General features: G+C 61.7%; 2 protein-coding genes across 5 annotated transcripts; one reads left to right on the top strand and one right to left on the bottom strand.

The window, feature by feature from the left end:
* Positions 1 to 4,349: 4,349 nt before the first annotated feature.
* On the top strand, positions 4,350 to 6,377 carry LOC147596956 (uncharacterized). 3 transcript variants are annotated; one of them, XM_086769190.1, is made up of 4 exons: positions 4,350 to 4,435; positions 5,134 to 5,419; positions 5,743 to 5,927; positions 6,204 to 6,377. In XM_086769190.1, exons 2-4 carry the CDS (start codon positions 5,149 to 5,151, stop codon positions 6,309 to 6,311), a joined length of 564 nt encoding a protein of 187 aa, XP_086625316.1. In that variant the 5' UTR covers positions 4,350 to 4,435; positions 5,134 to 5,148; the 3' UTR covers positions 6,312 to 6,377. The 3 variants fall into 3 exon arrangements, with proteins under 3 accessions (XP_086625316.1, XP_086625315.1, XP_086625314.1); XM_086769189.1 differs by having other exon boundaries at positions 6,201 to 6,377; XM_086769188.1 differs by having other exon boundaries at positions 6,189 to 6,377.
* Positions 6,378 to 7,280: 903 nt separating this feature from the next.
* Positions 7,281 to 14,721, bottom strand: SAE1 (SUMO1 activating enzyme subunit 1). 2 transcript variants are annotated; one of them, XM_086769165.1, is made up of 9 exons: positions 14,440 to 14,721; positions 12,028 to 12,139; positions 11,003 to 11,176; positions 10,389 to 10,531; positions 10,070 to 10,169; positions 8,728 to 8,833; positions 8,444 to 8,588; positions 7,695 to 7,764; positions 7,281 to 7,530 (listed from the first exon to the last, which is right to left on the bottom strand). In XM_086769165.1, the coding sequence occupies exons 1-9, from the start codon at positions 14,538 to 14,540 to the stop codon at positions 7,438 to 7,440; spliced, it is 1,044 nt and encodes a 347-aa protein (XP_086625291.1). In that variant the 5' UTR covers positions 14,541 to 14,721; the 3' UTR covers positions 7,281 to 7,437. The 2 variants fall into 2 exon arrangements, 1 of the variants encoding a protein (XP_086625291.1); XR_015261293.1 differs by having other exon boundaries at positions 7,462 to 7,530; positions 9,997 to 10,169.
* Between the last annotated feature and the right edge of the window lie 58 nt (positions 14,722 to 14,779).

Genomic DNA, 14,779 nt, shown 5'->3' with positions numbered 1-14,779 from the left:
TCCCCACGCCCCCTGTGCCAGTGTCCCCCCGTGTCCCCCGTCCCCACGCCCCCTGTGCCAGTGTCCCCCCGTGTCCCCCCGTCCCCACGCCCCTTGTGCCAGTGTCCCCCCGTGTCCCCCTGTCCCCACGCCCCGTCTCCCCGTGTCTGTGTCCCCCCGTGTCCCCACGTCCCGCCGCGTCCGTGTCCCCTCCCCGCCTGGCCTCCCCGCGCTCCCCCGCCTCCCCCGAGGTGGGCGTGGCCATGGGGGCGTGGCCGGGGGCGTGGCTCTCCCCTCCCTTTCCCTGGCCCCGCCCCCCGCCTGTCTCCATGGCAGCTGCGGCTCTGGCCGCGGCGGCGCGCGGCGATTGGCTGAGCCGGGCCGGGGGGCGGGGCCCGGGGGGTGGCGGGAGGGAGCTCGGCGCCGGGCTGGGGCCTATAGACGGGGCCTATAGACGGGGCCTATAGACGGGGCCTATAGACGGGGCCTATGGCGGGATGGAGCCACAGCCAGGCCTATGGAGGCACCCATAGCCGGCACCCATAGCCGGCACCCATAGCTGGTACCCATGGCAAGTTCTAGACTGACCCAGGGCTGGCACCTATAGCTGGTACCTATAGCTGGTACCTATAGCTGGTACCTATAGACAGTACCTATGGCTGGCATCTCTAGCCGCACCTATAGACGGTACTTACAGCCGCTACCTATAGCCGGTAGCCATAGCCAGTACTCATGGTGTTACCTATAGCCAGTACCTATGGCCGGCACCTACAGCTGGTATGCACAGCCGGTACCTATGGCGGTACCTATGCCCAGCACCTTTACCTGGTGCCTATAGCCGGCACCTATGGATGTACCCACAGCTGGTGCCCATAGTTAGTACCTATAACCTGGTACCCATGGCTGGTACCTATAGCGGTACCTATAGACAGAGTCCATACCCATTGCCAGTACCTATAGCGTTACCTATGGCTGGTACCCATGGCCGGTACGTATAGCGGTACCTATAGACACAGTCCGTACCCATGGCCGGTACCTATAGCGTTACCTATGGCTGGTACCCATGGCCGGTACGTATAGCGGTACCTATAGACACAGTCCGTACCCATTGCCAGTACCTATAGCGTTACCTATGGCTGGTACCCATGGCCGGTACATATAGCGGTACCTATAGACACAGTCCGTACCCATTGCCGGTACCTATAGCGTTACCTATGGCTGGTACCCATGGCTGGTACATATAGCGGTACCTATAGACAGAGTCCGTACCCATTGCCGGTACCTATAGCGTTACCTATGGCTGGTACCCATGGCCGGTACGTATAGCGGTACCTATAGACACAGTCCGTACCCATTGCCGGTACCTATAGCGTTACCTATGGCTGGTACCCATGGCCGGTACGTATAGCGTTACCTATAGACACAGTCCGTACCCATTGCCGGTACCTATAGCATTACCCATGGCTGGTACCCATGGCTGGTACGTATAGCGGTACCTATAGACACAGTCCGTACCCATTGCCGGTACCTATAGCATTACCCAGGGCTGGTACCCATGGCCGGTACGTATAGCGGTACCTATAGACACAGTCCGTACCCATTGCCGGTACCTATAGCGTTACCTATGGCTGGTACCCATGGCCGGTACGTATAGCGGTACCTATAGACACAGTCCGTACCCATTGCCGGTACCTATAGCATTACCTATGGCTGGTACCCATGGCCGGTACGTATAGCGGTACCTATAGACAGAGTCCGTACCCATGGCCGGTACGTATAGCGGTACCTATGGCTGGGACCTGTGGCTGGTACCCACAGCCAGTACCTATAGCTGGTACCCAGGGCTGGTGCCTATAGCTGGTACCTATGGCCAGTACTCACAACCAGTACCCATGGCCGGTACCTACAGCTGGTACCTATGGCACTACCTATAGCTGGTACCCATAGCCAGTGCCTGTGGCCACGCATCGAGCACCTACAGTATTCTATAGCTGGTACCTATAGCCAGAACCCGCAGCTGGTATCCTATGGCTGGTAACCATAGCGGTGCCTATAGCTGGAACCCTACAGCCAGTACCTATAGCCGGTACCCTATAGTGTTACCTATACCTGGGAGCCTACAGTGTTAGCTATAGCCGGTACCTACAGCTGAGACCCTATACCGTTAGCTATAGCTGGTACCTATACCTGGTACCTATAGCCAGGACTGTACAGTGTTAGCTATAGCTGGTACCCTATAGCATTACCTATAGCTGGTACCCATACTTGGTACCTATAGCTGAGACCCTACAGTGTTAGCTATACCCGGTACCTATGGTCGGGACCCTATAATGTCAGCTGTAGCCGGTACCCTATAGCCGACACCCTATAGTGTTACCTATAGCCAGGACCCTATAGCCGGTCCCCACAGCTGGCACCCACGACCGGTACTTACAGTGGTACCTATAGCCAGTACCCTGTAGTGGTGCCTGTGCCCGGTCCCTATAGCCAGACCCTGCGACCCGTTCCTATAGCGGTACCTATAGCGGGTCCCTGTGACCGGTCCCTATAGCCAGACCCTGCGACCCGTTCCTATAGCGGTACCTATAGCGGGTCCCTGTGACCGGTCCCTATGGCAGTACCTATAGCGGTACCTATAGCGGTACCTATAGCGGTACCTATAGCGGGTCCCTGTGACCAGTCCCTATGACCGGTACCTATAGCGGTACCTATAGCGGGTCCCTGTGACCGGTACCTATAGCGGGTCCCTATAGCGGGTCCCTGTGACCAGTACCTATAGCGGTACCTATAGCGGGTCCCTATAGCCGGTCCCTGTGACCGGTACCTATAGCGGGTCCCTATAGCGGGTCCCTGTGACCAGTACCTATAGCGGTACCTATAGCGGGTCCCTATAGCGGGTCCCTGTGACCGGTACCTATAGCGGGTCCCTGTGACCGGTACCTATAGCGGTACCTATAGCGGGTCCCTATAGAGGGTCCCTGTGACCGGTACCTATAGCGGTACCTATAGCGGGTCCCTATAGCGGGTCCCTGTGACTGGTCCCTGTGACCGGTCCCTATAGCGGTACCTATAGCGGGTCCCTGTGACCGGTCCCTGTGACCGGTACCTATAGCGGTACCTATAGCGGGTCCCTGTGACCGGTCCCTATAGCGGTCCCTATAGCGGGTCCCTGTGACCGGTACCTATGGCAGTACCTATAGCGGGTCCCTGTGACCGGTCCCTGTGACCGGTACCTATAGCGGTATCCCTATAGCGGGTCCCTGTGACCGGTCCCTAAGGCAGTACCTATAGCCGGTCCCTAAGGCAGTACCTATAGCCGGTCCCTGTGACCGGTACCTATAGCGGGTCTCTATGACTGGTACCTATAGCGGTATCCCTATAGCGGGTCCCTGTGACCGGTCCCTGTGACCGGTACCTATAGCGGGTCCCTATAGCGGGTCCCTGTGACCGGTACCTATAGCGGTCCCTATGGCAGTACCTATAGCGGTACCTATAGCGGGTCCCTATAGCGGGTCCCTGTGACCGGTCCCTGTGACCGGTACCTATAGCGGGTCCCTGTGACCGGTACCTATAGCGGGTCCCTATAGGGGGTCCCTGTGACCGGTACCTATAGCGGTCCCTATAGCGGGTCCCTGTGACCGGTACCTATAGCGGGTCCCTATAGCGGGTCCCTGTGACCGGTCCCTGTGACCGGTACCTATAGCGGGTCCCTGTGACCGGTACCTATAGCGGGTCCCTATAGGGGGTCCCTGTGACCGGTACCTATAGCGGTCCCTATAGCGGGTCCCTGTGACCGGTCCCTGTGACCGGTACCCCCGGCCGCACCCTCGGCCCCGCCGGGTTCCCACACGCTCGCGCGCTCCGCTGGATACAGCGCCGCCGCGGGCGCCCATTGGCTGCGGCGGAGGCGGCCCCGTCCAATGGCAGCGCGGCGGCGGCAGCGCGCGGGCAGCGAAGGGAGGGGGGCGGCCGGAGGGCCCGGCCGGGGGCGTGGCCGCGGGGGGAGGCGGGCGGGGGGGGGGGGGGGTGGTGACCGGCGGGGCAAGGGCAAAGGTCTGAGGTCAAAGGTCAGGGCGGGGGGGGGGCTTGTACCCCCTGTATGGGGAGGGAGACACGCGTGGGGGGCGTGGGGGGGGGGGGGGGGGGGGCGATTCGGCGGCGCCTGGTTGGCCCCTTCCCGCTGTTACCGGGGCGGCGGCGGCGGCGAAACCTTCCCCTGGAAACGGCGGCTGAGTGGCTGCCCACGCGCAACTCCCCCCGCCCCACGTACAGCCCACCCCCCCCCCCCCCCCCCCACCCGCGGGGGATTCCCGACCGCACAAGCCCGAACTTGTCCGGGGGGCGGGGCGGTGACGTCACAAGGGGGAGGAGGGGGGCGGGGCCCTACCCAGAGCGGGCAACCGGCTGCCGGTGAACGATCGCGGCGATCGACCCCGCCACGGTTCATGCAGCTGCAGTGAGTGTGTGTGTGTGGGGGGGGGGAAGCCCACGCGTGACGGCGTGAGAGTGGGTGCGGGAGGTGTACACGTAGGTGTGGGGGTCGCGGAGCCAGCCCACGGAGGGGTGCGTGGGGTGGGATGGGGGGAGAGTGGGGTCGCGCGGCGTGGAGGGATCGCGAGCGTGGGGTGTCGCGCGGCGTGGAAGGAGTCCCGCGGCGTGGGAGCGGGAAGAGGGAACCAGAGGGGTGCTTCGCCCGACGCGGGTTTGGGACCCCCCCCCCCTTTCGCATCCTTTTCCGTGGGTGCGAACGGAAGGGGCTGCGTGGGGCGGCTGCCGTGGGTCCGAGGAGGGGGCTGCGTGGGGCGGCTGCCGTGGGAAACACGGAGGGGAGGGAGGGTGGGTGGGCGACGTGCGGTAGGCTCCCCCCCGCGCCCCCCCCCCCCCGCCCCATCCGCGTGGGGAGGAATAGGAGGAAGAAGGGTGCAGCGCGGAGGACGGGCGCGGGGGCTCCACGCGTGTCCGTGGGGCAGGGCGGCGCGTGGAGGGGGTCCCGCCGTCTCCGGTTTGTTTACAAACACCGCCCGCGCCCCAGGGCGCCCCCTGCTGGGGCTGGGCGGGGGCGCAGCGACGTTTTTTTTTTGGGGGGGGGGGGCGGGAGGTGTTGTCCCGCGATGCCGCCCCCACGCTGACCCACTCCTGTCCCACCCCACGCAGAGCCCCCCGGGTGCGATGGCCAGACCGTTGCGGGAAGGGAGCCTCGGCGAGCCCACGCATCCTGCCTGCGTGGGGGGGGCGGCGGCGCTGGCCCTGCCCGCGCATCCCGCCTGCGTGGGGGGGAGGGGGCCCTCGGTCCTGCGTGTCCCCGTCGTGCCCCCCCCACGCCGCCACCCCCGCTTGAGCTGCGCCTGTCCTGGGGTCCCCCCCCCGCCGCCACCGCTGCCGCCACCCCAATTCGTCTTTTATCGCTGTGGGACACTGGGAAACCCCGCCACCGCCCGTGGTGAGTCCCGCGTGGGAGCGGTCCACGCGCGGTTCCCGCACCCGTGGGGGGGGGGGGGGGTCCTTATACCCGTCGCGGGGGTGGGATCTGCGCTCCCCAAGCCCCTACGGAGCTGCCAGCCCCTTTTGTGGCAGGCAGCGTGTCAGGGCATGCCCCACTCCCACTCGTGTTTTTGGGGGGGGGGACAGGGCAGGGGGGCAGCTGCCTGCGCCCCCCCCCACGCCCGGCGCAGGCAGCACTGCTCTGCCTGCTGCTTGAGGCAGCGGCGGCGGGGGGGGGGGGGGGGGTGTGAAGCCTGACCCTTCCCCCCACTCCCACTCCAGACGAGTTTCACCCCACGGAGGATGGAAACCACGAGGGACCCCCTCACAGCGGGGGGAGCCCGGGGGGGGGAGAAGGGACCGTCCCCAACGGTCACCTCCCCGGTGAAGCCACCGGCCCGGAGCAAGAGCTCGGCGCCCGCCTGCGCCGCCTGGGCGACGCCTTCCAGCAAACCTACGAGCAGCAGGTAAGGGACGGGACACCCCAAAATTGGAGAGGGGCATGGGGGCGGGGGGGGGGAGCACCCTCAAATTAGGCAGCCGCCCCTAAAATATAAGGAGCCGCCGGCTCGGTTGCCCGCCCGCGTGCGAGCCAGCCGCTGACTCACAACCTATAAATAGAAGCCGCGAGGCAGCAACGGCGCGAGGGCGGCGGAGGCGGGAGGGGGGGGGAGCCCCTAAAAACCACCTCCCCCGTAATTAATTTAACGCCGTCCCCACTAATTAAGACCCCTCGCCAGCAGCGGGAGCGGCAGCGAGGCGGCGTCGGCGGCGTTTTTTGGGGTCACCTCTACCGCCTGGTCTCGCAGTTGCTGGGAGGCGTCTACAACCTGCGGGCAGCGGCCAACTAGCCCTGCCTGCGCCGCTGCTGCCGGTACTGCCGGCGCTGCTGCCGCTGCTGCCGCTGCCGCCGCTCGCACCGCCTGCGCCGCCGCTGCTGCCGGTACTGCCGCTGCTGCCGGTACTGCCGGTACTGCCGCCCGCACAGGCCGGAGCAACGCGCCGGCGTCCCCCCGTGACGAAGAGAACCCGCAGCTCCCGGAGGGGCCGTTACCGCATTCCTCCCCCCCGCCATTTTGTATTTATTTAATTTATTGCTGGGGGAGGGGGCTGGGGTCGCAGCCCCCCCCCCCCAGGCTTCCCCACGCAGGGTGGGGGGCACGCGCGGCTGCAGCGCTCTGTATATACTGTACATTGGAGCTGTATATAGGGGAGGGGGAGCTGTACATTATATATGGGGGGAGTGTATATGGGGCGGCTGTACATTATATATAGGATGGGAGTGTATATAGGGGGCGGGGGGTTGTATATAGGGGCAGACGGCGGCTGTACATGATCAGTGACTTTTTTTGTACGTTTCTTTTCAATAAAACGAATTTAAGGAGACGGGAGTGTGGCGGCAGTGGTGCGGAGGTTTGGGGGGGGGGTTTAGTGGTGCGGGAGGGGGGCGCTCCGTGGGGTTTGGGGGTCCATGAGGTTTGGGGGGGGGCATAGGCTGCAGTGTGTGGGGGTCCGCGGGGGTGGGGGCTGCAGTGTTTGAGGGGTTCACGGGGTTTAGGGGGGTCCATGGGGTTGAGTGGCCAGGGGGTTTGGGGGCTGCGGTGGTTGGGGGGGTCCATAGGGTTGGGGGCTGCAGCGCTTGGGGGGTCCATTGGGTAAAAGGTGCAGTGGTTGAGGGTCCACAGGGTTTAGGGGTTCAGGAAGTTCGGGGGGGGTCCATGAGCCTTGGGGGCTGCAGGGTTTGGGGGGCTGTGGAGTTTGGGGGTACAGCCCCCAAATACATCACTTTTTAGAAATAAAATTTTATTAACAAAAAAAAAAAACAAAACCCAAACCAAACCCAACCCCATCCAGAACCATGAGGCGCCAGCCGCAGCCCCGATTTAGCCCATTCCCGCGGGGCGGGGGCCGTGGGGTGGGTTTCACCATGCTACCCCCCCAAAACCCAAAGTTGGGGGGCTCGACCCCCCGCGGAGCTCAGCTGGGGCCCATGCACTCCACGATCCCGTTGCCTTTGATGCCGTCGAAGAAGAAGAAGTTGTTGTGGGGGGGGTCGCGCTGGGACAGGGCCTGGGGAAGGTGGGGGGACAGCGACAAGGAAAATTCACTCACCGGCAAATTCGGGTTTGTCCCGCCACCAAAAAAAAATAAAGGCCGGTGCCGGGGGACGTAGATTTGCAACCCCGCCCCAACCCCAAATATCACGATGCTCCCCTCAAAAAAACGGCCGCTACCTTGACCACCTCCTGGCCCAGGACGCCTCCGACCACGGCGCAGACGGGAGCCATTTCGGAGAAGCAGTAGCTGGAAGGAAGGGAGAAAAATTCAACAGCAAAGCCCGGAGAAGTGACAATTTCCTCAAAAAAAAAAAAAACAAAGCTTCTGGGTGTCACTAAAATACCGAGGTTTCACCCAAAAAGGAGCTGGGGGCAACGGGGACACGACACCGGCGCATCCTCCTCGCGTGTTTCATGCCAGCCTGCTAAAAATAAGCCACTCAAAATGCCAGCCCTGCGTCCCCGTCCCCCACGGCGCATTCCCGCCATTCCCGGCGGGCAGCGTGTGGCAACACGCAGGCGAGGGACGGGGAGTTCCCGGCGAAGGCACCCCGGGACCCTCCCAGGGCTGGCACCGGGGGGTTCGGTGTCACCGCGAGGACGCGGGCGATGGGGACGGGGTTTGCGGGGAGGGGGGGGGTCCCAAGGTCCCGGCGGACATCGCTCGAGATCTCGCCGGCCTTGGGGAAAGGCGGTGAACCTGCTCCGCCGAGCCGTTTAATCCCCGGTGAGGATGACCCAGAGGAAAAGCAAGGCCACCCGAGGCAGGCGGCGGTTCAGCTCACCGCCGTCACCCTCCCGGGTGAGATTCCCGGTGAAATGGGTGCCGGGAGCTGCCAGGGCTTCTCCGGCACCCGGCGATCCAGCAGGAAAGGAGCAGTAACGGCTAACAAGCCGCCGGTGACGCGCTCGGCTCCTCGCCGTACCTGACGAAATCATCCGGCAGCAGGTCGGCGCCGATTCCCAGCGCCTCCAGGACGTCGTGGCGGATCTGGAGCAGCAGCTTCGAGTCTTCGGCGAAGTTTTGGGGTGACGGATCCCGGCCGACATCCGTCCGAAACTTTAACAGCACTGGGAGAGGGAAAGAGAGTCAACCCGGTGCCGGCACACAGCCGAGGCGCTGCTGAGAGCGCTGCCGGCGAGTTGGGAGCAAATTTCCCCCGAAGCTGGCAGGGAAACCAGCAGCAGGAATTAAGAGGCAGGGATTTACCTTGGAGGAGGAAATAATCCAGGGCGGTGCGTTTCAGCGCCGCTTTTGCCTTCTCCCCGCTCCAGTCGACGGCCAGGGCTTCCTTCAGCTGGCAGAAAACCACTCGCTGCGAGGGGAGAGAAGGGGTCGGTGGACGTTGAGGTCCTTCGCAGAAGACCCCCTCGTTCCGGGCGGCGCGTCCTTCCCTTTTCCCAAGGGCTGGGCAACAAAAGCCGCTTTCTCCTCCTCTTCATCACGGAGGGGAACGACATTTTTTAATTTATTTTTTTTTTCCCACCCCACGTAGGGCAGGAGAGGGAGGAGAGCAGGATTTGCCCTAATCTTCACGCGAGGAACACAGCGTCCAAGCGTAAAACCCTCGGGATCGCCTCTCCGCAAAGCTTAACCCGACGGGAAACGTCTCAGCGAGGTGCTCTCCTAATTAAAATATTTTAAGTGAACGCTAGCAGGCCTCAGCGTCGGAGCTTAGGACGGGACAGGGGTTACTGAGCTTCAACTTTTTGGAAAAAAACCAGCTCCAAAGAAGCGTTAGACAACGGAGTTCGAAATTCTTCCCGACGTAACGCCGGCGCGGATACGGGCTCGGCAGAGCCCCGGCCCTCTCTCAGCACGCGGGCTCTGGCATCTCAGAAAGGGATCTGGGAGGAATTCCGCCGTATCTGAGCCCGTCGCGCTCGGAATCGCTGTCCTCCCCAGATCGCGGGAGGGCGACAGCTGGTTCGATCGGCATCCAGGGAATATTCCCAGAGTTTCCGAGGGGAAGCTGCACCCTCGAAGCGAGGCGGGAGGGGAGCAAAAGGGACGCAAAAAGGGGCGTTAATCTGCTGGCTCAGCTCGCATTCTCCTCATAGCCGGATAAAGTCGAGGGGATTTCCACTCCTCCGTTAAAATTTCCAGCTGGGAGAGCAAAACAATGCCCAGGCCGGAGGCATTTAAATGTGAAAAGGTTTTGCTTCCCGCCTCAAGACAGGGAAAAACTTCACGCCCCAGAGCCGCGCTTAAAGGGAGCTCAGGACGGGTCGACAGCGGCAACAATGCAGCTTCTGTCGCTTCCCCGACACACAAAAAGCCGAAGCCCCCCCAGTTTCGGCTGTTTCAACTCCCCTTCCCCCACCAAAACCAGTATAAAAGTGCTTAATACCAGTACGGCCTCGGAGGAAAGGAAAAAACAGCGGAGGCAGGAGCAGCCAGAGTTTCGGGCAGGGGTGTATCGCCCCCCAAAAAACCCCTCTCTGGGATGAGCTGGCTTAAACAAAGCCAGAAACTCACCTGGGAAGCTGGCAGGAGCCACGGAGTTTCGGAGGTCTCTGCAGGTTTGGGTTTTTGGGTTTTTTTCACCCACCTTTTTCACCATGGTGGTCTCCGACGAGTCAAGTTTGGCTTTTTTGGTGTCCGGTCCATCTTCAACGCCCGGGCTGACTTTGGCAACTTTGGTTTTCTCTCTACAGAGGTGGGGGCAGGGGGAAAAAAAAAAAAAATTGAGCTCACTTTGAGAAACCACGATCCCCGCTTGCGCTGCTCAGCGGCAAACAACCTTTACGCCTCTTAAAGATTTAAAATCTCCAGCGTCCCAAAAGCAGGCAGCCTCCCCGAGCGGGGGAAGGCAGCCGAAACACCGATGCCGGCTCTCCTCTGGTCCACCCCGCTTCCCCGCAACTCACTCCACGAATTCGTGTTCCCCGAGGTCAGCAAACATGTAGCCATGGTAGCCAAAAACGTCGCCGGTGAAGAACTTGACGCTGTTCTTGTGGCAAATCTGGTCGATCTTCACCAGAACGTCCCGGGAGCAGCAGGTGAGGCAGACCTGCAGGCAGAGTTTTTAACACCCACCCCAACTTCCCTCCTCGCGGGGTTAATTTGGGGCTGCGGAATCTTCCCCGCCTTCCTGGGGGTAATTATCAATTTTCCCCTGCCGTGTACACCGGGTTAATTGCAACAGGGGGATAATTAGGGAGGTTAGGGGATACGGCAGCCCGTTTCCGGATATTTTTGGTGGAAATTGGGAGGATGAAGGTAAACGTGGACATTTTTAAAGCTCAGGGCCCGTCTGTCCTGGGAGCGGTACAGGAGATGCCGTTTGCAAGAAGTCAGGCAGCTGAGCTGGTAAGCACAGCACAAAAATTCAGGCCAACAGGCAGGCAGCTGCCCACAGCTCAAGGATGGGCGCTCTCGGCGCCAACGCAATCAGAATAAAAAGAGTAATTAGCGAGGAGACTTATTATTAAGCCAGCAAGCCCCTTCTCCTCCGACCTTTCTCTCCCCCCGCTGCACGTACTGCGTCGAACTGGGTGAAGAACTCTTCGGGCTTGCTCTCCACGCTCTCGGGGTCGGCTTTTACGTCCACCATGGGATTGAGGTTCTGCGCCCGCTCCAGCGAGGCTTCGGCTCTGTTGCGGCCCAAGGAACCCACGGGGATGAGGAATTGAGCTCGCGTGTCCTCTTGGGTAACCTGAAATGGGAGAAAAAAAAATTAAAAAAAACCAGAGAGATGAGTCTTCCCACGGACTCGGGCAGGGTGGGAAAAGCTGCCGGGGAGAATTACAGCGGGTGCTGCGCAAGCGGGAACGCACGCCTGGAAGGGAACAGCGAAGCGATGCCATCCTCGCTGCAGGAAAACTCATCGCGAGATAACCGGACAGAAAAAAAAAAAATTAAAAAAAAAAATCTCTAGTTATTTTGTGCTTATTCTTCAATCCCTCGCAGCTTTGTAGCTCGCTTCTCCCGGCTCGTGAGCTCGCAGCTCCCTCTTGTGCCCGAGGAGACGCCGTGCCGTGACCCAGAGGCCACGTTCGCGTGAGAAATGCGTTCAGATGGCGACGGAGACGTTCGCCGCAGGGATCAGGAATTAAAGCCCACCGCCGAGTCTGTTTAGGGGTTCTGGGGGTCACGCAAGTCGCAGCAGGAGCTTAGAGCCCCACAGAGCCCTGCCAGCCCCAGATCAACACCGGAAAGGGGCCATCCAGGCGGAGAGAAACGGGAGAGGGCTGGGTGGAAAGCCGCTAACGCCAAGGCCACACGGCCCCAGAAATAAGCCGGCTTCTCAGAGCGGGGTGCAGCACCCAAGGACGTCCAGAAAGGGAGAGCGGGAGCTGCAGTTCAGCCCCCAGCTCGAGAGCAGGCGGAGGAGCGCAGCTCGGCATTTAGCTGCCACGCAAACAACTGGAAACATAAACCTTCCACGCCCCAAAATGGAATAATTCCACCCCAAGCAGAATATCTACCCCAAAAACCAGCAAGTCCTCCAGTGCTGGCACCAGGGGAAGCTGGGAGTTTTGCTAAGCCAAGCTGCAAGCTCCTCACCTCCTGATGGTCCAGCATGGTCAAGCCTTTGACTCCTGCCAAGATGAGATTCTTCGCCACTTCCGCTCCGAGACCCTTCATCCCCACCAGCAACACCCGGGAAGCTCGTAACCTGCGGCAGAAATGCTCGGTCAACGTTAACGGCGCGGCTCGGGCGGCCCCCGAGGGGCCGGAGCGAAGGGGAACCGGCGCTCGGAGGGAAAACACGGTGGATAAATACAGCTGGGTAGGAACGCCGCGCTCCTCGGCGTCGCTGTCTGGGAAGAAGCGGGTTTAAACACGATTTGGAAGCAAAGAGAGAAGCACGTAGGCGGCCGAGAGTAGGTAATTCAGGAAAATTCACAGAAAAAAAAAAAAAAAAAAAGAGGCTGTGCAGTTTTGGAAGCGGGGAATAACACCAAAGTCCTCCGCCGCCTTTCAGCGGATGAGGCTGGGGGGTTGCGGGTTCATTACAACGCACGCTTCGGGGTTCCTAGCGGCCCCCACCCAAATAAGGGCTGGGGGCCGCAGCTGCACCGGGATGTCGATAAAATGTAATCAACGGGAGATTAATTTATTTCTGCGCATATTTATTCCAGCACAAAACTGCGCATGCAAGTTTTAAATCTTCCAAATAATTGCCCGATGCGTTTTCTCGTCTTCAGATTCCAGCCCCCCTGCCACGGAAGGCTGTTACTGCTTAATTTGTATCGCTTTTCCGACAAAATCCAGCACCAAGCAACAATCCGGGCTGTTAAGCAGAGCGATTCCTGCTTTTTTGGCTCATTTTCACACTCGTTTTTATCTGTGTCCAGCAACATTATCCTGTTTGTCTTCACATTTTGGAGCTGTTCCGCCTCCTCCTGAAGAAATGCCATCCTGGGGAACGCACAGGGAATTGGAAATGAGCAGAAATCTGGACGTGCTGCAGAAAAGGGCCACAAAAAAAATAATCTGGAAGCTGAAGGGAAAAAAAAAAAGCCCATATAGAGAAAATCAGGGCCGAGTAAAAGGGTTTCCGGCAGGGAAAGAGCCAGGAACCAGCAGGTGGGAGCAGATGCTTTGCAATTCCAGCTGCTGTGCGGTCTCCATAAGCCCCTCCAGGCCCCTCCAGAGCCCCCCACAAGCTGCTACAGGGCCCAAGCCCTCCCTTACATTGCAGAGCCCCTCAAAAGCACCTACAAGGTCCCCCACAGGCCACAGGGCCCCTCCAAGCCCCTACAGGGAGCCCCACAAGCTCCTACAGGGCCCTCATAAGCCACTCCAAGCCCCTACAGGGTCCCCCACATGCACCTCTAAGGCTCCTCTCATATTGCTGGGCCCCTCCAGGCCCCCCGCAAGCTCCCTCAAGGCCCTCCTGACACTGCAGGGCTCCTCCAAGTCCCTATAGGGAGCCCCACAAGCTCCTCTAAGGACCCCATAAGCCACTCCGAAGCTCTCCTGACATTGCAGGGCCCCTCCAAGCCCCTACAGGGTCCCCCACAAGCACCTCCAAGGCCCCTCTCACATTGCTGGGTCTCTCCAGGTGCCTCACAAGCTCCGACAAGGTCCCTCACAGGCCACAGGGCCCCTCCAAGCCCCTATAAGGCCCCCCCACAAGCCGCTACAGGGCCCTCATAAGCCACTCCAAGGCCCTCCTCATATTGCAGGGCCCGTCCAAGCCCCTCTAAGGCCCCCCACACGCACTTCCAAGGCCCTCCTGACACCGCAGGGCCCCTCCAAGCCCCTCTAAGGCCCCCCACACGCACTTCCAAGGCCCTCCTGACACCGCAGGGCCCCTCCAAGCCCCTCTAAGGCCCCCCACACGCACTTCCAAGGCCCTCCTGACACCGCAGGGCCCCTCCAAGCCCCTCTAAGGCCCCCCACACGCACTTCCAAGGCCCTCCTGACACCGCAGGGCCCCTCCAAGCCCCTCTAAGGCCCCCCACAAGCACCTCCAAGGCCCTCCTGACACCGCAGGGCCCCTCCAAGCCCCTCTAAGGCCCCCCACACGCACTTCCAAGGCCCTCCTGACACCGCAGGGCCCCTCCAAGCCCCTCTAAGGCCCCCCACAAGCACCTCCAAGGCCCTCCTGACACCGCAGGGCCCCTCCAAGCCCCTCTAAGGCCCCCCACAAGCACCTCCACGGCCCTCCTGACACCGCACGGCCCCTCCAAGCCCCTCTAAGGCCCCCCACAAGCACCTCCAAGGCTCCTCTCATATTGCAGGGTCTCCCCAGGCCCCTTACAAGCTCCTACAAGGTCCCTTTCAGGCTGCAGGGCCTCTCCCTTACAGGGTCCTCCATAAGCACCTCCAAGGCCCTCCTGACTTTACAAGACCCCCTCCAAAGCTCCTAAAGGGTCCCTCACAGGCCGCAGGCCCTCTCCCCGGCCCCTCTGGGCCCCCCCAGAGGGCCTCCCTCCAGTTCCCCTCACGGGCCCCAGCCCCACTGACCGCTTCTGAGCTTCGAGCCCCCACAGCCGAATCTGCCGGTCATACTGTGCCGCCTCCTCCTCGCTGATGCCGCCGGGGCCGCCCTCCTCCTTCTCCACCATCGCCGCCGCCGCCGCCGCCGCCTCACGGCCGGGGCAAGCGCCCCCTGGCGGCCCGCGCGAAGGGCACCCGGTACCGCACCACGTCCACCGAGAGGGGGGAAGGGGAATCCACCCTCCAGCGCGGAGGGCCCCACGCCCGCTCTCCCACGGGAGAACCGCCTCGAGTGGCTTCTCCCGGCGTTCTGCCCCCGAAGAGGGGCGTGTGATCGCGTCGCTTGGCCTGGGGGCCGCCCCGTGTG

This window comes from Chlamydotis macqueenii, chromosome 31 (assembly GCF_036417535.1).
Source record: "Chlamydotis macqueenii isolate bChlMac1 chromosome 31, bChlMac1.mat, whole genome shotgun sequence".
Taxonomy (NCBI): domain Eukaryota; kingdom Metazoa; phylum Chordata; class Aves; order Otidiformes; family Otididae; genus Chlamydotis; species Chlamydotis macqueenii.
The sequence above is the reverse complement of the archived record's forward strand: the minus strand, read 5'-3'. Positions and strand labels throughout refer to the sequence as shown.